The 23,340-nt window shown below is 36.1% G+C and overlaps 1 protein-coding gene across 1 annotated transcript; it reads right to left on the minus strand.

Moving 5' to 3' along the window:
* Positions 1-239: 239 nt before the first annotated feature.
* Positions 240-23,340, minus strand: LOC139123159 (AN1-type zinc finger protein 4-like). Its single transcript, XM_070689227.1, has 11 exons — positions 22,848-23,340; positions 20,587-20,662; positions 19,880-19,947; positions 17,342-17,531; positions 12,260-12,404; positions 11,154-11,784; positions 8,506-8,621; positions 7,641-7,692; positions 5,338-5,464; positions 3,660-5,105; positions 240-3,618 (listed from the first exon to the last, which is right to left on the minus strand). Exons 1-10 carry the CDS (start codon positions 22,957-22,959, stop codon positions 4,970-4,972), a joined length of 1,653 nt encoding a protein of 550 aa, XP_070545328.1. The 5' UTR covers positions 22,960-23,340; the 3' UTR covers positions 240-3,618; positions 3,660-4,969.

The following is a 23,340-nucleotide window of genomic DNA, read 5'->3' on the forward strand; positions in this document are numbered from 1 at the left end:
TACCTTATTGGTTGAGAAAGTTGTGAACAGGACATGCATTTTAACACCACCTGGTTGTGACAACAGCTGTGGCAGTCTTGCGCCCTCTATGGCTAAAAGATAGATGTCTTTTGTTTAGAAATCAAGCTCTCAGTCCTTGTACAACAACATCACATCACACAAATAAGATTCTGTGGAGGCGTCTTAACAAACTAAATCAGTTCCTTCACTTTCATTCTCAAGAACTAAAAGGGGACAAATAATTTTATGATATTTTTTAATATATATAAAACAACCCATGAAATATACATTGTATTTTCTGGGAAGAAAAGCAACCTTATGATCGATGAATTTTATACACCATCTTTTTTGTGATTTCAAACCAACCACATTATATAGACAACTGAATTGGTAATACACTTTTTAAAAGAAAATTGAAATAGTGTCACATCGTAGATAGAAACATGCTGTATAAACACACACACAGATATATTAGACCTCCAAAAAACATGGTATGAAAGATCCTCTGTACATTTGAAAAAATGTCATCAAGCTCTTGACGAAAAAGAAAAACACAATGTTTTTTTACTCAAAAATGTAAATTACAGTCAGGCAAATGAAGCAAAAACTCCAATATATACATCACTCTGAAGATCTTGTGAGGAAAGTTGCTGGCGTTATTGTAGCAGTACAGGTATTTACAAGATGTTTTATCAAAGGCATACCAGAAATGCAGAGTGGTAATTTGAAAGCATACATAACCAACAACAATATGTAAGATAGAAAAAAAACAGGTATTAGGATTTCAGATGTCACTGTAGAAAAGTGTTCTAAAAAGCAGCATTTTTCACAACAGGAAACTCTAACCAAGTCAGACATGTACTTCCCTTCACAAGCAATGGCTTACTGTTAATTTCAAATTCCTGATTTCTGCACGAGGCAAGATCAGAAATTTTCGTCATGATTGGTTGCTGGTTTATAAATTACTGCCATGCCATGAAATGTACATGGGTAGCATAGACATTGTCTATGAAATTATTTTGTGTAAGCATTAACCAAAAGAAGCATGAAATTGGTTCAATCATGTTCTTGTGTCAGCTTGGAATGCAGTGAAAAAACATAAGCTTGGAGCAGGCTGGTAGGATTTTGGGAAGTATTATTGGAAAGCCCTGATACCCTGTAATATGACTTGAGTTGACTGTACAATGACAGAAATGTATTGTCATTGTCATTGTCAAAGAGCTATCTGTTCTATTTGGCCGCAAAGTCAATAATCCTGTGACAAAATAGCATGGTTTGACCCCTTCAACACCACTATGGTTTGGCCCAAACTTCTTGTTTTCTATGCTTAACTTGGACCACTATACTGGGATGTGGGGTTGAAGCTGTTTAAGGATTCAGAACAAAGATATGGAAAAACAGTGAAGCAAGATTATAACACAAATATTCTCGGTGTATTCACAGAATATTGTCATGATTTCTGGACAACTTGCTGAAATGCATCTCTGATACGATTTCTGAAAACTTTTTTTGAAGTTATGCTTTCAATTTACAACAAAATTTATCTGAGTTTGTCTTTAAATATTGCTGTTAAAAACTTGATCAGTCAAACCATCAAAATAACACATTGGTGATTTTGTCCAAGGTGCAAGCAATGCATATGAATCTGATATATTTTAGTTCAATTATGCCATAAAGAGCTTTCATAATTTTTATCATAATGTTATGGAATAGCAGTTGCAATTACCATAAGACATGCATTCACATGCAATCTAGACATGATCAATACAGCCCCTCTACCATGATTCCAATGTACAATATTTGTAATGGACACAATATACCGCTTAACCACATTTCAATGTCGTAAGACTACTTGCCACTGTAGGGCAGGAGAGGTCTTGACTAAATTGTGAGCCCAACAACAATTTGCAATGCTAAAATGCTAAATAATGCTGCTCACTGGAGGTAACAAAGAGCACACACATTAACAACGGTATTTTCTACAGTAGACATTTTTACAGAAGACAAATTGTGAAAGTTCCACTTAACAGTACATAGAAAACATGCATATTACATTGAACAAGGTTTTTTTTTACAATCAACAACATGATTGGACAAGAGATCAAGATCAGAAAGCAAGCAATGAACAAAAAAATCTAATGAAATGAACAAAATTTATAAATTTTTCCCACTAAAAACATCACTTCAATGCATAGATTAAATCATTGACTACAATAGCAGCATTATCTTCTGCTAAAGAAAAGCAAGGAGTGTTTCAAATGTAAAATTATCCTCATTATCAAAAATTTGTAACTCAGGAGAGCAAGATGTTGCAATGCCCATTGAAATGTAAAAGTGTCTGATAACACAGTAATCAGCAATCAAACATTAGGTCACATGACTCTGAAATGTTTTAACCCTTTCACCACAATAGTTTGGCCCAAACCCATTGTTATCCATGAGTATCGACCTTTTTACTGGAACCATGGGGGTGAACAGGTTAAACATCAACGCAAACCTTTCACAATTGCACAGGTTGGTATTAGATCATGGAATATGACAAGACTCTAGCCATTAAAAAATACGCACATTTACAAGACACAGTTTTCTTTTACAGTCTTCAAATCTATCATCAAAGCTAACTGTTTAATCCCTTCTCTAAATTGCATTGTACTGAATTTGTCAGAATCAGTACGTATAAATGGTGTAGATTATTAGCACAGCACATAAACTGGTTACTGCTAGCATAGCACATGAAATAATTCTCAGCCAGGGCTTTACAGGTTGTAGGTGAGTGGGGTACATCTTGGTACCGGTGATCACATCTTACTCAGATCAGCTTGTTATCTGGTAACTTGAGTACCAATCCACTGCTTTAAGTACAAATGGTTGTCCAGAGAATACAGAGCACAACCCTGTACAGGAATTGGTCAACATACTGTCTTGAATTTCACTTTCCTTCTTGCAAAAACAAACTTGCATTTTGATGGGCGAGACACTTGTAATGAATTGAACATTTGTAAATGTGATTGGTCGCTCATTTCTGTTCAGATAGAATGTAGATATTCTGTTGCCATAACAACACTGACAGATTTCAGCAGCAGACAACTGAAAGATAGGACAGGCCCCACTACAGACAGTCACTTCAAATTTACAGCAATCAATGGTGACAGACCATCACTTCATCATCTGAATGAAATTATTTGACAGTATTCAAATAGATATGGTCCAAGTAAATTTTTACCTGTTACTTCTTTCAATAAATCATTAAAATAACCCAATTTGTTCATAATGTTTGGCATAAATCTTGTGTCTTAAATAGTATGTGCGGACCTCTAGACTTTGAACTAGGGGTGAAAAGTTGCAAATCAAAACTAAAATACACACTTCAGTGTAAATGCAGCAGGTATTATAAATGAATATTCATAGTCGTAGAAAAATGGAAAGAAGATATCTCTAAGTGGAAGTTTGTGTCGGTCTTTAAGCTTGGATGGAAACTTTGACAAGCACACTATTACTAATTGCATTTACTTTTTTCATATTAATTCGCAACCCTACACATCATGACATCACATACCCTGCATACAGATAGAGACACAGGCATGAGACACACGCACACCTAGATTTTAACGTACACATCTACAGACACAGATAAACAACACACACACACACACACACACACACACAGACACAGATAAACAACACACACACACACACAGAAACCTACACCAATTTGATCAGAGCATGATAACGCTGAATGGATATTGACATCTCATATCCTTATATCAACTTGTCATTGCATATCCAATACCCATATCACTTCTGCAGACATGTTGGGTCATAAGAAACACAAACCGGAACTTAGTATGTGGTGAACCACAGACCGTGGAGCAGACTTCCATTCTAAATGTCAGTGTCAATGGATGACTGACTGCACATGGTCACTTCACACTCATGAGATCACACACTGCTCCTATAACAATGCACTAAGAATTACAAGTGTCAAACTGGAGATGCAAAGTCCTGCACATATCACAGTATGAACCCTGATGAATATCTGCTGCCGCTCTAAACACAGAGACAACGTAATATTTCATTCAATTTGTACCAAAGAGAGTGATGTAAACCCAAGCGCTAAGGGGCATGTATACATTATTTGCAAGCCTGTATGAATTTCATGGCTGCTGAAAGCAAAATTCACTGCAAACCTGGCTTGGAAATATTTGAAATTACAAAGTCACATGTCATTAAAACTGTAGAAAATCTCTCTGAAACCGAGAATAAAAACATTCAGTTCACCTGTTAGAGGTAGTAAAAATATTAAACCAGTCTGAATACCAACACCAGTGAAGTGGCAGAGCGTTAACAAACAAACAAACAAACAAACCTTGAAATCAGTCAAGATAAGCAGTGAGACTCCCTAACTTGGAGCAATTTCATAGTATGGCTTTTCCACATTCCACAATTGGTCATCTTTTCATGTAAAATCACATATTGCACTTCAAGAATTTGAAAATCAATGAACAAACCAGTAAATAAAATTGTAAACAAAAAAAAGAAATATTGGAAATAATTTTAGGCACTGCAGTTTTAAAACGTACACACAAAATAAAAATTATGTATTGTAAACTTTAAGACATGGTATTGAGATAAAACAGACTTTCCTAAGAGATCGCACACACTAGACTTTGAGTTGAAGATCAACATCCTTGGCAAGATAATATTCACATTTTTTGTTTTTTTAGTTTAAGATGGTAAATGAAAAGTTAATTTAACATGAATTGTTTGTTGCCTTCCCGTCTGAGTTCATTCTTTTCAAAAAAGAACAAATAAAAATGTGTGCTATTCCTTAAAAATCTGTTTCAACAAAAATTATCAAAAAAGCTTGATAGTAAAGCTAAAAATACTGTTTGGCAAATCATTTATTTTTTTACAGTATAACAAAATAACAAAGTTCGTTTTTGTCCTCTTTTTTCAGAGCAGACTATATTTAAATTTTAGGTAGCTTAGGTGCACTAACTACAGGGTTACTTTGTTCAAGGAGTTTGCGCCCAGCTGCTTTGTAATCATAATCACAGTTGTGAGACTCTGCATAGCGGTGACTGGCACAGAAATTATTCCCACATCTGAAAAGCAAGGAAAGACTTCATGAGACTTTTCAAACAAAATTCTTAATCTCTTTGTTCTCTGACATCTCTCTCTCTCTCTCTCTCTCTCTCTCTCTCTCTCTCTCAAACACACACACACACACACACACACACACACACACACACACACACACACACACACACACACACACAAACAGTTGCTGTTATACACAGCCACCAAAACATCAAGATACGTCAGTCTATATCATACCTGCATGTGTAGCTGGTTGCAAGGCCAGTTTTCTTGCCACAGAGGAAACATCGTTTAGTTGTTTTCTTCTTGGCTGTTGCTAGTGAAGGTGGCTTTGACACAGGTGGAAGTCGGTGGGCAGGAGACACTGAAAAATAAAAATACAGTTGCCATAAATTATTTATCAACATTAACACTTCATTCTAATTCTACAATCATTAAATATATGCTTTGCCTAGAATTGTTCTCATATCTTTTCAAACATAGGGCCAAAGTCCCTGAAGCTACTATAGACCATGGATACAAAATTAAGTATATCCTGACTGTATGAAATTATCTCACTAAGGTCATCCTAGGGACTTGTAAATCAAATATTAAAGCTGTCTGACCAGCGGTTTTGAAAAAACAAGCGACTCAACAGTTGACAGAGCTCTGCTGTCCTATGTAGAGAATAACCTTTTGTGACACACGTATTGATGAAGAAGGTGGATATCTTTGATAGCTCATTTCAGGATGGCCTGACCAAAAATGGAAAAAAATTCTGTAAAAATACAGATTTGCATATTTCATCAGACTATATTAGTCTATAATAGCAAATAAACGAGAGTTAATTACATTCTAATTAAAGTAAAGAAGACTTGCTTCAATCAAGATTTACGTCATAAAAAACAGCATATCTGTCAGGTTATAAAGAATCTTGAGCTGATTATCTTTTAATATCAGTATTTTCATCCTATTAACCAAGCACATTTTAACTTTCAAATTAACATTGTAAGTAAGTTCTGTTGAATAAGTTGAGACTGTACGTACTCAGAGAAAGCACACTGAAGAGACAAATGTTTGAAACTTAAGAAGTTCAAGGTCATCAAGAGCATTATAAGGAATCATGTTACACTTTCATTGCACTGTTTACACAGATTGCATAACTGCTATAAATAGCACATGAGGAATCTTACAGCCCAGCTTTACCATAAAAACCCTATCACTTTGACCACTCTTTTAATTGACCACTCTATTTTTTTCCTCAAAAGGTAATCTTATTTTATCCTTACCAAGTCAACCATAAATGGAATTAGAACTTTCTCTATCTCTATTTATTTGACCACCCTATCATGACAAACTATTATGAGCAATTTCTTTTAGATAACATAAATGGTGGTTCAGAATATATCAAAGTTGGGATTCAGGAAAGTTGCCTTTACATGTTTTAATCCTCAATTCACTATGAACTGTCAAAAAAAGTTGTACTTTCTGATAATTCCACACTAAAATTATTTTGGCTTTGATGATTTCCTAATTAATTCAATAATTTAAAATCATATTAATTATTTTTTTCTGGGTGAATTGATAGGGTTTATACAGTACAAGAATTACATACAATGTAAGTCAAACTTTGACCAAAAATGACAAAAAAATTCCTTAAAAATACACATTTGCATATTTCATCACAATTTGAACAAATCTAAGTTGGGTTATCCCTAGGGACCTGTATACCAAATAACAAAGCTGTCTGACCAGCGGTTATGAAAAAGATTTTTTACCAAAAAACACCTTTTTTGGCATTAATTTGCCTATTTTCAACAATATCAAAAAATTAAAAAAATTAGTTTCTCAAAATCCTATTTTTCATCTACACAACAAATATCAAATCAGTAAGTACTGCGGTTCTCAAGATATTTGAGTGGACGGACGCCTCACAAACGGACATACATACATACATACATACATACATACATACATACATACATACATACATACATACAGACTGACGACGGACGTCGGACGGATACCCATCCCAATAGCTTCTATAGACTATAGTCTATAGTAGCTAAAAATGTCGGCTGTTAGACTATGAAAGCATCAAAGTTGCTGTTAGACTCTGAAAGCATCAAAGTTGCTGTTAGACTCTGAAAGCATCAAAGTTGTTATTAGACTCTGAAAGCACCAAAGTTGCTGTTAGACGCATCAAAGTTGCTGTTAGACGCATCAAAGTTGCTGTTAGACTCTGAAAGCATCAAAGTTGCTGTTAGACTCTGAAAGCATCAAAGTTGCTATTAGACTCTGAAAGCATCAAAGTTGCTGTTAGACTCTGAAAGCATCAAAGTTGCTGTTAGACTCTGAAAGCATCAAAGTTGCTATTAGACTCTGAAAGCATCAAAGTTGTTGTTAGATTCTGAAAGCATCAAAGTTGCTATTAGACTCTGAAAGCATCACAGTTGCTGTTAGACTCTGAAAGCATCAAAGTTGCACTGCCATGTATATGAGTGATGTTGAACACAGTAAAAAGTAGAAAGTCTGATAGAAAGGAAATGAAATTTACTCACATAGACGACCATCTTTGCTACTTGACAATCTCCGACGTATACTGGAAGCAGACTGTAATGGGACAGAAACAATTCTTGTTGGAATAATTCACAATGATTTTCTATGACTAGCACATAAAAATACCAAGGCAATCGCAGGTGTTGTTATGAACACTTGCAACAAATGATGATGATCTTCATGATTACCGGAATAGTCTTCAACTTTTATCACTAATATGGTTCTTGACAACAAAAACCACCCTCTTTTTTGATTCGCTGTAGTCTATTGAACAATGATGATTTCAGTTTCAAAGAGTGAAATGAACAATTAAGATATGAATTAAGTTGTTACCAAAAACTTCAACACTGCCCTCAGACAGATCTTGTGGTAGAATACACCTTGCAGACAGACATTGGGACTCTTGAACTTTTCAGTACTTTTCTAGTCTACTGCACTGATTGTGGGAACTCATTTAGAAATTCATGGAGTAAATACATTATCGCAGTCACAGTTTTCTGAGAATTAAAAATTTTAACTTTTCCCAATAGAGTTAATACAGGTATGATGCCATTTTGAATTAAAAGTTTCAGTAAATATTTGGCAATGTGTTTCTCTGGTCCAACATTTTGTACAATGACCCTTGATTTTTATTCTTGATCTTAACCCTTTCACCACCATGGTTTGTCCCAAATCCATTGTTTTCTATGGTAGAGTTGGACCTGTATACAGGGAACTGGGGGTGAAAGGGCTAAGTAGAATGGTTGAAAACTGAACAAAAGTTTACGTCTTTCGGTTTCATGGTGCATGCTATCTTAATTTCAAACCAGAGCAGAAGACATTGTAATCTTCCATACAACACAGAGATTTTCTGTGTTATTTACTTACTATTAATGGTTTTCTGCCTTCTGGTGTGCCTATTCGTTCTGTTGTAGTAGCACCACTCAGAGCTTGGCTCAGTGATATAGTCCCTGACATAACCCTGGATTTCCCACTTGTGTGCCCTAACAGAGGAAAAACATACCAATGTCTATTAGTGGAGTTTGGCACTGCTGTGAAAAATACCACATCTTTCATCAGCATTCCTCTCTTCTTTAGACTTTCAAATGAAACCCAACTTGTCAATAGCTGAACAAAATAAAAGCACAAATCTTTTGTCTTCCTGGCATTGTACATATTCTATTTTCAAGAAACTTTAATTTCTTGTCACCACAGTATCATATACATGTAGTATGGATGAAATGACTTCATGTGTTTATAAGAAATTTCTGTTGCGTCAGTACTTTGTGACTTGAGTATTCCTTAGAAGACAACAATGTTTGTATGTTGACTAAAGATTCAGTGTTTGTCTAAGATACCGGTAGCGTTTGGAGAGTTACAACCTTTGTTCGCAAATTTGTCAAACAATCATCTATTGTTAAAGACAAGATGTCTGCAGGTTGTATGCCCCCCCCAGAGCTATTGCAAAGGTCAGTGACTTATCAAAAATGTTGGCATTTCTGTACTTCAGAGATTGACAACACTTAATGATTGACAATGATTCTCTTGATCGTTGTTGAACTTTGAACATACTACTGACAAAATACACTACTGCTCCATCTAAACTTCACATTTGGAAATCAGTTACAAACCCTTAGAATAAAATTGCTAATCACTTTCTTGTAATTGACACAACCATTGTGAGTTACAAGAATGTATTTATCTATCACTGAGTTAAGCTGTATCTAAAAGTTTACTCCTGTTTGGATCATTTAATCGACATCCACATGTAAGTCACCTTCTTATAACTTTAAATAGTCAATGTTTTACATTATGTTTATTCCTTGGTGTAAGAGAGAGTGAAATATGAGAATGCAGTGATATTTTCACTTTTGTTGGTAAGCAATTTACATTTAGTAGAGTTCCATTTTTGTTAATTTTTGAAATGTTTGCTTCTTTGACTGAGGCCAACATACATGTATCCACAGCCAGACCAACATACATGTATCCACAGCCAGGGCAAAAGGTAACAATTTCTGAAAACCATCTGCCAATGTTCCGTAACCTTGGCACAAACATTGGGCTTTTACTGTTGAAATAACAGTATATTATTGTCTCATTGCTCACGGTATAGATGGTGCTTTTTCTCACTGGAACTGTGACCCAACCTTACTCTTTGTGACATGTTTCAATCAATGTATGGGTAAGACTTTGGTAATAAAAGATTTTGTAACAAAACTGTATTTTACGGTCAGCTACTAAACATACTTTGAATGCGCAAGATAGAAACCTCAAGGTGAGACATTGTCTACCGGTACAATGTGGCCGGTTTATCGCGACAAAGTGGAAACTGTAGACTACCATGGAAGACTTCTCGGTAACATAAACCAATGGAAAAGCCAGAATCTTGTGTAACACAATGAGATATTGTTCCCTGACACCACACTTTAAAATACTGTATCAATTCATTATAACTTTTTACCGACAGTTTATCAAGGTTGTTGCCACAGCAACAAGCTGTTGCATTTATTGTCAACTCATTGTTGTATATTGATCCATGATGCAAGATTCAAAGTCCAGACAAGTGTCTTACACCAACTGTGTCTTATTTTCATCACATTTGAATTAGTATGCCTGAAATACTACACAACAAATGTTCATGTTTATGTCTTGGCTACTTCAACTTCTGCAATCATCTTTTTCACATTCATTTTCTGAGCTACTGAAAGATTATCCAGTGCAAAAAACAACCTTGCTTTGATTGAAGTTTGGTCACGCAGATGTCATGTAATTGTGTACCGTGTTTTGGCAAACGTTCAAAATACACACCGACATGGATGCATTTCATGTAGAGCCTTATGGGTACCTACTTGGCTTCATGAAAAGATCTATAAACAAATAAGAACCTCAGAATAATTGCCATAGACCAGATATAATCAGGTTGGTGAATACTTCGTGAGAACTTCATCTAAGAGACCTCAAAGATAGCTATGTAGAGGTCCAAGATCACCACAAGACAACAAAACTTTATATATTGGAATTGCTTGCAAGCAGTACAAGACAAACAATGACTTTATGTAAACATTATATACAGGTTATCGTCTGCCTACATTTTCTTTTCTTTTAAGCATTCATCCATGCAATTGTATCATTGGACTAAAGGGGGTAGGGGAGGGGGTTCTCAATTTCCAAGTATACAAAATGCAGCCTCCATTTTACACCACTGAGTTGTTAAATTTGTGATGTGTTGTGTTACATTGTGATGTGTTGTTGAGTTGAATGTTTCACATCTATTTTCTTGTATATAAATTAAATTTGAAAAACTTAAAAAAAGCTGTTGACAATTCTAAATCTTTTCCACCTGTGCCATGACAGTGTATGTGTTTGGCTAATGAGCAGTATGATGAATTTCAATTCCTTGAAAATACACAATCTTGGAAACTACATATTCTTCAATAGCTAAGTCAATGGCAAGTGTCACTACTCCATATTTGCTGTCTTGCATGGCTAGTACTAGTAGTAGCTTGACTTGACTCTATATGTTGATTACAACTTACCTGTTAAACTATCTCTAGTAGCACTTCTAACTAGATTAACACTACCCTCCTTGGATGCCTTATTTATCAAATTTGTGATTGTCCTTGCTTCTGTTTTCCGCTGTGACTCACTAATCACTTCATTATTTCTTGCAGGACTCAAAGTCTGCAATTTGGACGATGTGTTTGGTCTCATTTTCAATGTTCCGTTCATTGAGGAGTCCAAGTTCCCGTGAGGATGCCTGAGTTTTCCGCTGGGTAAGCGGTCTAAAGTCCTCTTGGTGGAGGCTGGTACAGGGCTATTGGCCGACTGTCTTATTTGAGTGGTTGTGGAGCGCCTGACTTTACCACTACCTATCCTTTCAAAGGTTCTACGTGTAGTGGCAGAGAGTACTGGGCTGTTCCTATCTGAGTCTGATGTAGTATCAATATAACCAGACACTGTTGTGTATTGAGGAGGGTGTGGATGTGATATGAATTTACTCCGTGTATCCTCAAGAAGTGTACTCTGGTGTTGTGACGTCCCAACCGGCGGTAGTGGACTGGCTTTCATAAGAGTGCTTTGCCCTGAAGTTGAGTGTCCCGTGTACTTTCTACGGCGAACTTTGTTACTTTTTGGTCTGCCTGATGAAGGCGGCCTTGGTTTCTTCTTCTGTGGAAGACGACAAAAGACAGGGTTAGACAAATTACTAGTGGAATTCATTCTTTGGACAATCTGTCATTACACATGACAACTGAGTTCAGGTTGTGTGTACATTAGGAGTGATATGGATGGATACCAGTGTATATCTACTGCACAGTTTTCTGAGTAAATATTTTCATTTCTATAAAGTACACTTGGTTTGCAGAATATGCAAATTAAATGCTGATGACTCATTATCAGTGAAGAATTTTCATTGGTCTAGAATTGTAAATTACATACACGTTGTGATACATCATTCCCTGAAAGCAATGATCTGAAATGTTTCATTCCATAGCAAAACTAGTGTTGCAGTCTGAATACATGGAAGTGTTGGGGTCAATTCTCTTACAGAAAATTCAAATATCGCAAAGCCATCTTTCATACAACTACAAATAATACATCAAAATTGTTGTATCGTTGTAGACAGTTGTATCTTGATAGCTACCTTTTTTGTTAGAGAGAGTGATTCCATTTTTGCTCTTAGTAATTTCATCTTATTCATTGTGATATCATTTTCTTGAACTTGTTCCTGTGAAGGTGAGTCCTGTTCCTCTTCTTCTTCATCGTACATATTATACATGGATGCACCACTGTTAGGAAACAAAGACAGAATTTCATAGTAAATATTACACATGGATGCACCACTATTAGGAAACAAAGACAAAATTTCATGGTAAACATTACACATGGATGCACCACTGCTGGAAACAAAAACAGAATTTCATAGTAAATATTATACATGGATGCACCACTGTTAGGAAACAAAGACAGAATTTCATAGTAAATATTATACATGGATGCACCACTGTTGAAAAAAAGACAGAATTTCATAGTAAATATTATACATGGATGCACCACCGTTAGGAAACAAAGACAGAATTTCATAGTAAATATTATATGGATGCACCACTGTTACAGAAACAAAGACAGCAGTAAATTTCATGAGCAGCTACCAACATGTACACTATGCAAATTATAATGTGTTTTAGTTTTACCTCAGCTAGGACTAGAAACTATTGTGATATTAGAATGTGTCCATACTCTGATAGACAGGTAATCTACAATTCCAATGATTACTCTGAGATCACAGCTGTGTACATGTACATGCATCCTGTGTAGATACTGTTGTAAACTAAGCATTCTTTATGAAAAATTATGACTTCTATATATTTCAAAAAGTGTATGATTAATGTCACGATATCTTTCATTCACTGAGTTTTGAACTTACTGATGTAACTGATGCAAACGGCAAGGCGACTAGATCTTTACAAATGAGTATGCTTATTATCGTCATTATCATGTCATTTTCTTTTAGAATAATTTTTCATACATTTACACAGGTATAACATTGTCAATCATTCTTGAAGTATTCTCTTGATGAAACTCTTTGTCCTAATCCTTCATATCATGAAGAGTGATACTGATACATTTACAATACACCGTGGCCAACAGTTCTGGGGATGGCAGCATCAACGCTGGTTGAAAAGGTTTCAATAGTTTAACCTGTTCACCCCATTCCAAGTAAACAGGCCCATAATCACCATTGATGACAAAGAGTTTAGACCAAGCCATGATGGTGAAGGGATTAATCCTTTTCTATTTTCACAGCACACACTGGATCAAAAATTCTGAGCTGCCAGAAAAACATATGAATCCATCCCTGGACAGGACACAAGATGGGAGATGTAAACATACTCCCATACAAGCCTCAATGACCTTTAACCCTTTGACACCAACTGGGCCAAACCATTTCAAGTAAGTGTGTACTAAGGTTTTGTTGTGAAGGCCTTCACAAGAAGAGAGGATTAAATATAGCTATTCCAAGTCTTACTTCACACACACAACCTTTCATGTGTTTGTATGCGACGCACCTATTCTAAGGTTTATAATCTAAGTATAAATAGATGTTTTTGGTTTCCATAAATAAAAAGAAACCATTACACAAAGCAGTAAGATTACTGACATACCACACTGCATATCTCTTTGTTTATGACAGCACTGTTTACTTTGTGAAAAATTATTTTAGGAAGTAAAACAAAGATTGTGCTCATGATGGTTTCAATTCTGCTTCTATTTTTGCTGAGATTGTATTACAATAAACTTCTTCTCTGTTCCAAATAATACTAACATACTACAAGATCAATCACTCAGATGAGATGCAAACACATCTCAATTTACTCAAAACCCTGTAAACCTTGTTTTAATATTTCATTGATGTGGACTATGTGATGTGGCATGACAGAATAAGTTTTCTGTTTCATATGAGGTGTTTGGAAAATACAACAATATCCAATACATTTTTATGTTAAGGGAGAGTAGCTGCAACTTTTGATGAAGTTTTTCACTCTTTTTGCTCTGAATATCAACTGCAAGTTCTTGTTACACTCCCTAAAGCATGTTGGGAAACAGGCTATTCAGCTTGTCAACATGGCATATATACTACCGTAAAATTCCCAATTGAGGCCGCACCTCTAATTGAAGCCGCACCCTGACTTTGAAACATTGTCTTGGCTCATTGTTTGCCCATTTGGGGTTTTTGAATTGTACCATAATAGAAGCCGCACCCCTTCTCTGAGCCCATCATGAAACAATGCATGCTGAAATTCACACCAGCTGGCTTGCAATGCGTCATTGACTTGTGCTAATGATTGACAGGTGTCTTTCTTACAGAAAAAATACACAATAAAAAGTTCCTTTTTAACACTTCTACCATTGTGCATTTTGTCAATGATAGTAACAAAAGTACAAACAATGCCCCATGTATCGGTACGTTTGTGTGTATGTTTGAACACGGCCGAAGTTTTTGTCAGTGTGGTATAAAACACCGCCATAGTCAATACCTGATGCAACAATTTTGAAGCAACGGTGTTTGTGTACAAGTTAAAATAGTTGAGAGATTGAGATACCATGTTTCAAATACGTAGTTTTCATTCAATACCCACGTACCCTTACCGATGCCTGACGTACAACACCACCACCTGCATCATTATTTTTGCCATAATGAACTGCCATGCCTATACTGTACTGTGGCTGTTGAATGACCATGGTGGGTGCGTATAAGCTTGTACACGTTCCGTTTTTTGATCGTGAGAAAATAAAATTTGACCGCAAAATAGTTCACAAAAACATGGCAGTAAAGTTACCAAAGGTCATTCACTTGCCTTTATTGCACTATTCGAGTACGAGCGAGCCACCCGTTCGGCAACACAAGACAGCTGTAAATCAAGGGGACCCATCTGCAGTGGACGCTTAATTTATGCTAATTTTATGCACGATTTTTTTTCAACACCATTTGATCTTCTATTGCTTTCAAATCGACTTACACGTCCAAAGAAATTGATTGTACAATCTCTGAATACAGAAGTGACATTTTTGTGAAATTTCAGCTTCCAAAAACCCCTTGAAACCACTTGAAACAAAGACATCATGCCCGCTGCTGATCAACATGGCCGACCTTAGTGAGACTATTCTATTTAGAGGACGGGGGTGACCAGGGTCAGAGAATCAAGAAAGTGCTGGAAAAACGTGTCATTTTCCTTACGATGCTGTCAAGGGAACTCCAGTTTCCCATTGTTTTAACATCTTTTAATAGTTTCCTTATTATCTAAAAGGAATTTTACCAAGTTTAACGACCAAATACACTCTCCTAACGTTTCTATATTGGAGTTACACTAGGGTAGGGACTTTTTATGCGGGTAATTTATTCACGCAGAATTCATTGGTACTAATTTGCATAACAATGGCGATTGCCCCTGCAATGCTTGGTGAGCATTGAGAAAAATATCGAAACACAGGAAATGTACGTAATTGAAGCCGCACCATGACTTCGGTGCGTGGTCCCAGGGGTCCCTCAAAAATGTTTCTAATACAAGCCGCGGCTTCAATTGGGAATTTTACTAGTGAGTAATGTACACCCTTCCACTTTAAATTTTAGTCCGGACTAAAAATTTACTTGTGAACAATAACAGTCTATACATGTACAGGCTGAGTTGACAAGCTGAATACTGTGTATCTCAACATGCTTTGGGGAGTAGAACAAGAAACTGTACCTGATGATAAAAGCACAATGATGAACAAAATCAACAGTTACATGTACAGCTACAGGCCCTTTACTTCATACTGATCACACATGCACTGCGTGCATCTTGAATGCAGACACTAAGTTATGAAGCTTAATAAACAATGTTATATAGGTTTGTCAACATTCAACTTAAACATCAAATGAACACTTGGACTGTTTACTACAACATCTCATTTTGCTGTATGTGTTATACTGCACAAAGCCCAGTATAACCCCATGCTTGTGTGTCAGACCCCTCCACTACTTTCAAAGGATTTTTGAAAATGTTGTACATCTGTGTACATCAGCCCCTACCCTAGTGTAACTCAAATATGGAGAAGTTACAAAAGCAAATTATAGTAGGTAAAATTATTTTCAGGCCAATGAAACTACTAACACAATGCAACATTATCACGTTTTTCCAATGCCCATGACAAGATTTGGTCGAGTGTTCTAATTTTCCAATGTCCATGCCTCTTTAACCTCCTCCCAATTACCTAAATAGAACAGTCCTACACTGAGGTCACATCCACAATTGTTTATGCCTATTAACATCCACAAAGTTGGCTCTCATCTTCTGAACATGCAATTTCATTTGTTTCTGGCAATGGTTTTTGCATCTGTGGAGAGTTTTCACCAGTGACTATTATTACGAATGTCACTGCTATGTTGTTGTTTTCACAAGAGGCTGACCATTTGATCTCAGAAAGTTTAGTTGCTTTATGTGCAGCCAATAGCATGCATGTTCACACTATCAGCAGCATACATGACGTCTTTGTTAAAAGGTTATTTTGTAAATTACATTGCAAGATAAGTGCATAGCTCAAGCTGAATTTTAAATTGTTACTTCTGTATCCAGGGATTGTGTGATCAGCTTGATTTGAAACAGCGCTATGAAATATTGTATCAGTTAGGAAATCATTGCTGAGTTTTGTTGCCTTGGCTATGGTTGTCCATCGGTATCAATGTGACTGTACATGTAACATGCTAGTTATGAGATCTTAAGAACACTCAATCAAATAAGTGTTGGTGTATTTTTTGTCCTTAATAATTTCTTTATATACAAAATATATTTTTGAAAGTGAATGCAAGTTCGAGAGGTGCACAATAATTGTGTATAAATTAGAATAAATTAAGTTTGTGCGGCAGAAATAACAGGTTACTCAAGTACACACGGCTCTCCCAGTGTAACTGTAGTTTTGTTACCAAACTAGGATTTATACTCACATGAGTACAGCAGATTCAGCAATCAAATTATGTAACAAAATGGTCTTCTAACATTGCCGAATTTGTTGGTATCAAGCTGAATATGACACAGACCAACAGAAGGCCATTTTCCATGCATCATGAACGTTTCACAAGAACAGCTGACCAATACCATGTTTAATGATTTCTGTTGAATTTCTTCCAATTGTACATGTAACAATTGAGGGTAGAAAAACACAGTATTGCTTTGTACTGAATTACCTGAGTGATTCAGACAGGGGGGTGAGGGTACCATCTCCTCGGTCTACAACACGGAAAAAGTTGAGCTGGTCTCCCTCACGGAATACCAGTAGAGTAACTTGTCTATTCCCAGGCAGTTTCTCCCAGATTTCATCTTTATTGGCTTCCATATACTCCGCCATCTCTCGGATAGCTGGATCTTCCATTGGTACTGGAAGGCAAGCAAATTTAACACTCTGCTTAACATCTGAACCATATATTCAAACCAATGGAAACATGTAACTCACTTCGATACATTCAAAGTTGATGGACTTTTTTCAAAATACACTAATTACTACAGCATGAGAGAGACAGGTGTATACAACCACACTTTAATTCCTTACATTTATTATTTTAGTTCAAACACTGTATGTTGCATGAGAATGAAACTTCATCTCGATATGGGATTTCTCATAGTAACACAGGGTTGTGGAGTTGGTACGGTATACATACTATAACGACAATCACTTTCTCAAAATGTCTTTATATTCTGTATTTACTTCCAAAGATTTAGTAAAATCGACTGTATGTTGTTACCACACATTGTTTTCAAACTGAAGTTCGGAACCTAATAATCTTGTAAAGCACGAGAAAACAGATAACTTGTTTGGAAAATCATCACACATGTTATAAAGTATATGAAACATAGTAGCTGTACTAAACACACTAGTGATTTTATTTGTTGACATATTATTCTTGTCATTCCAGTTTGTAATTTCCTTTGACACGTACATGAACACCACATGTCAGTAATTTTTGCTTCAACACACTGCTCAGAAGCAAAATGGTAAGGACAAACATTACAATTGCATAGAATTTATTGTGCCTACAACTCATTATTATCATGGTACAGTGGCTGAACAACCTTACTATCTTGTACATTCTACTAATGGGCTTTGTTGAAAGAACATTTTTGGAAAACTAATTTTTGTAAACGACTGTAACCATGAACTGAGTCAAGTGTCTGATAATGTATAATGTCCCGCTACACCTCCTTTGATTATTTTATTCCCATTTTTGTGCTCAGTGACAGAAACACCTGAATGAATCTTCTCACAAAATGGTATTAAATTTATTGTCACTACTTCAATGTAATGTGCCTCAGTCAGAATCAGTCAGCAGATGTATGCAACGAATACAAGTTATGATACCATGGTAACTATGCCAGTTGGTCAAATTATTGTATCAATGACAACAGAAACAGCTTTGATTGTGAAAATATACATTCACTGAGTTATGGCCTTCCCTTCACCAAGTGTGGATTGATGAAATAAGAACCTTTAAACAGGAATATGGAATGGTGTTCTCATTCAATGGTCTGATACACACCTGGCTAACAGGTGTGTGCTACGCTGTAAGCTTTGCTGTCACTGTCACCTGCCATAGACTGAAGTGTAAATCTGTGCTTGATCAGATTGCGCAGCCAAAAACCTACAGACCTGTTCACTGACACTTGTGTATGATTCTCCCAGTATGATATAAATCACTGAACATACCACTGAATATAATAATGCTGAAAAGTGTTGAACTTTGTTCAGCATTTGATTATAGTTCATAAGTATTCACTTCAATCTCTGATTCTGGCATTAACGCTTGTCCGACATTAACTACATTGTATTTACTGTAAATGATCTACTTTGAAAGTTGTGTCCACTTAATCGATTTGTTTCAAAATAAAGCTGATAACAAACCTGCGCCTTTACTTTGTAAAATATTTTTTCAGTACTAAAGCATTCAGAGAGCAGCACACTGGTGGAATTTTTTAGCATGGATTGAACAATGCAAGATGGAAGGCAGTCCAAACTAAACTCTGATGTAATCAAATATCTGCAGTAGACCACTAACTATACAGACAGGACAAAACGCTGAACAATACAGACAAAGGGCTCCTTGATTCCTTTAATCGCAGGCTTTGTCCCAAAGCTGGCAGCCTTTCTAACTCTCACCACTGACATGATGTACACAGATATTATGTTCCAGGCATTTGTATCATTTGCAAGGGCTTTGCTCATCTGTGCAATGACCTGACATATCGGCAGCCTGACATCGTCATGCTCCATGCTAACATCTACAGGATCTGATTCTACTGACATTTACATATTCTACGACATCGTTTTCAGTTCCATTCATTTGAATAATTCTCCCATAATCCAATTAAATAAGGACTCTCAGGCAATGGATACAAAATGATGAAATAAAAGTGTTTTAAACAAAAGGCTTGCTGTATGTTTATGTGTGTTCAATTGCACTACAGCCTACAGGATCGGTAAAGTGAGGTTACACGTCGTATTAAATCATCTGATTTACTGTACATTTGGAACTTGTTAATTCAAAATGATTCTCTTTCGATATTTTCTTTTCAAATCACTTTCGCAAAGAAAAATTTATTTCATTTAGAAATAACAAAAATTGAAACTTTCTCTTTTAAAAAATCTTCACCCAAGTCTTCAAATTCAAAATTTGATGTAGTTGTAAATCTGACAAATACCAAAACAGTAGAAAATGTGAGACTGTACTTACTTCTCCTGGTATTAATTGGTCCACCTCTCATAGCTAAAACTAATTTCAATGTACTCCCAGCAGTAATACTGTAATGAAATAATGAATGAAAAATCATTCTGTACATATATAGTGGAGGGCCAGAAGCAGTAACAACGTTAGATGATTTTTCACTACAGTCAACTTTATTTTTCTATGTCAATTGCAAGGTCTTCTTCCATTCCCAAATGCATACATAGTATTCAGCTTGTCAACTCAGCCTGTACATGTGTACACAACAAACTGTTATTGTTGACAAGTTAATTCTGCTCCACACTAGAATTAAAATGTAAGCAGTAACTGCACTTGTAAAAAATAGTGAAAAGTCACCATAAGCTACAGCAACTGGCATTTTAATTCTTATATGTTTATGTATAATGAGTTTCAAACTAAGAAAACCAATTGTGCAAACACACACGTACCACACGCAATGAAACTGGATATCAGAAAGCTCAAGTTTTCACTGGATGTGGTATGTTGTATTGCTTTTAGTTTACCTTTCAAACAAACACCAGCAAAGTAATAAGTAAACATATTTCAAACACTGCAGAAATCTAGCAATGAAGCCCTACAGCTGAATGCCTGGCCACCAAATAAACGTTAACAAATGTATTCTGACATACGCCAACAAGTTGTTCTACACAGTCCTAATTTACTCTTGGTTTAATAGCTTTGAGTTTTCACTGTACCTGTAATCACTAAGACAAAAGTCATCTTCTAATTCCGTTGACTGCCATATAAGGTGTTGTTGTGATATGGGTATACCTGAAATGTAAAGTTACATAAAATGCATAATTGAACTTGGAAATGTTGCTTGTTAACAAGTACACAATATATAGTCAGATGTCCCATGTCTGGAGTCTTAAATACAATGTATACACAATCTGACACAGAATTTTCTTGAAGTTCTTTCATGATGTTTAGATAAGAAGCACATTCATTTTGTATCCTGTGTTGCATACAACATTTCATTCTTTTGGCAGCTTTATTCTGAAAAATACACACACCAAGAACTTGTAATTTTATTACATGATCATTTTCTTGACATTTGCATGTAACTTATAACATGGACTATCAACAAAATTCACTAAATGCTAAACAGGTCCAAACTCGCAATTGCTAACAATAGGGTTTGAGCCAAACCATGGTGGTGAAAGGGTTGAAGCCCTTTGCACTTATTGATGTGACCTTACAGTGAAGATTTAGTTAAAAGATCGCATATTTTAGAGAACATTGTCTTTCTATTATATTTTCAATGCCCATGAATCCTCAACAATTTATGAAGTAATCTACACACAAATTATACAATGGATCACAGGAAAGTATTACTTAACCCCCTATTCAGCAACATGAGAATGAACAGTACAAAGACAGACAGACCAAGAGAAAGCCTATTGTAGTAGCCTGTTTTGACAGAAATGAAAAAACTTTCCTTCTTTAGACTTCAAATAGTCTTTCTGAAAGGAGCTCCCTTCCATGAAACTATTAAAAAAGTAGGTGGGATCATTCTAAATACATGTTTATCTGATTGATGAATCTACATAATGATAACCTTTTCAACCAAAGGTCTTACTGTCATAATAAAATCACAGTCCCTCCATTTCTTGTTGTGGAGGGACCATGATAAAACCGATAATCTGCCCACTACATCCATGCTTTATAAGTGAAATTACGATGACTATGTACAGAATTTGAATGTGTGTAGCCTTCATCCCTACATATGTTGAATAACTTATTGATATATCTTCTTTCAAAGAATAGGTTTGATCTGTTTACATGTACATTTTGCATATACATACCCATTCACACCCCATCAGAAGTTAACTTCAATAGGTCATTACACTCAAACATACTTTTTTCTCGTCTCTATCTTTGAGTAAACCACAAAGCAACACTAAAACACTGGGCTGTATTCAGACACACAGACTTAGGTACAGCATGGTGGTACCTTCATGGGTATAGTTACTTTAATTGTACTCAGAAAGTGTAATTCTTTGACATTAGGCTGGCAACAATAAGAATTTTACACCAAATCTTACAGTCACCCTATAGCCATAGTGGACAGTACTTCTACATGGGCAGGAGTTGGTGTTGATATGGAAGTAATAGACAAAACCTCCATGGTGTTGATAACGATGGTTAAGAATTTAATCATTTAAAATTGATACTCCTAAATAATGTATACAGTCAGCTGCATACATGTATTTGTCTTTCAGATATACATTATATATTTCACAGACATAATAATTTACATGTAATCTATACTTGTAGACCTGTGGAGTTGTCAAAAAAGGAGACGCCATGCCTGGCTGCCTGGCCTTGGTTTCTACTTACGTATCCCAACCATGGTCAAAGTATCCTACTTTCTCGGCACAATTTACACTGCATCTAAAAACACATGTGTGACTTTATGCAAAATTAACCGATATGCCTCGACATTTATCGTCGCCGTATAAGGGATTGCTGACGGTGGGAAATATACGGTGCAAATGGGGAGAGTTCCATCAACACACTGCTGTGAGAGTGTGACCTACAAATTAGCTAGTTGAATCTGCCATGATCTATGCTGTCTAAACATGATGAATAGTAAATGCACTTTTAGCAGACCTCTCTGCGACTCATCTTTCCTCAACTTAGAGAAGCTTCACTTGAAACTTCAAACCAAGATAAACGTGAGCAAAGTATTCCATTATGACAAAGGAGGTTGCACACCTCGTGATATTACATACAAACCACAACTCAACTACATGAACTACAGAACAAGCTCCATCGCCAAGTTGTATGCACTAAATGATCTACATGATATTATGACTCATACAATGAGTGCATTTTAACTCGACCCATTCACAGTAAAACCATTTGCAGCACAAAAAAGATAAGTCATGTATCTAAAAATGTAGTTTGGATACCATAGCATTTGCTTCTGCTTAAACTGGCAAAATAAGTTTACCTTCAAGCCTCTGTATCTTTGCCTTGACAGATATCACAGTCTCAAACGGCGATACTCGAAGTTCGAACGCAGTCCCAGTTAAAGTTTCGATGAACAGTTCCATTATATCCATTGGCAATACCGATGCACACTGGATGAACAATCATATGAGTGAACTCCACTACGCAAATCTGACGAGCGGTTGCTTTAGGGCCTATCTACAGCTCCCTTCGACCAGACATCACCACCTTCGGCAGAGGTAGGCCGCCATCTTGGATTTTCACTCCGCTCAACAACAACAAACCGATCTCTATTTTACCATTTTGTCGCCTAATGGCACGAACGCTACACCATTATGATAAAAGCCAAGATCGGTAACGTAAATAAGTCTGTCTGATACCCGAAGCCGGGTAATGATTCAGAATGACGCTGCCAAATCGACGGACTATGTGTTCGACCACACCAGTAATAGAATTTCCCGATCAACTATGTCAGACGGCAATCCCTGCAATCC

This window comes from Ptychodera flava, chromosome 22, assembly GCF_041260155.1.
Source record: "Ptychodera flava strain L36383 chromosome 22, AS_Pfla_20210202, whole genome shotgun sequence".
NCBI classification, from domain to species: domain Eukaryota; kingdom Metazoa; phylum Hemichordata; class Enteropneusta; family Ptychoderidae; genus Ptychodera; species Ptychodera flava.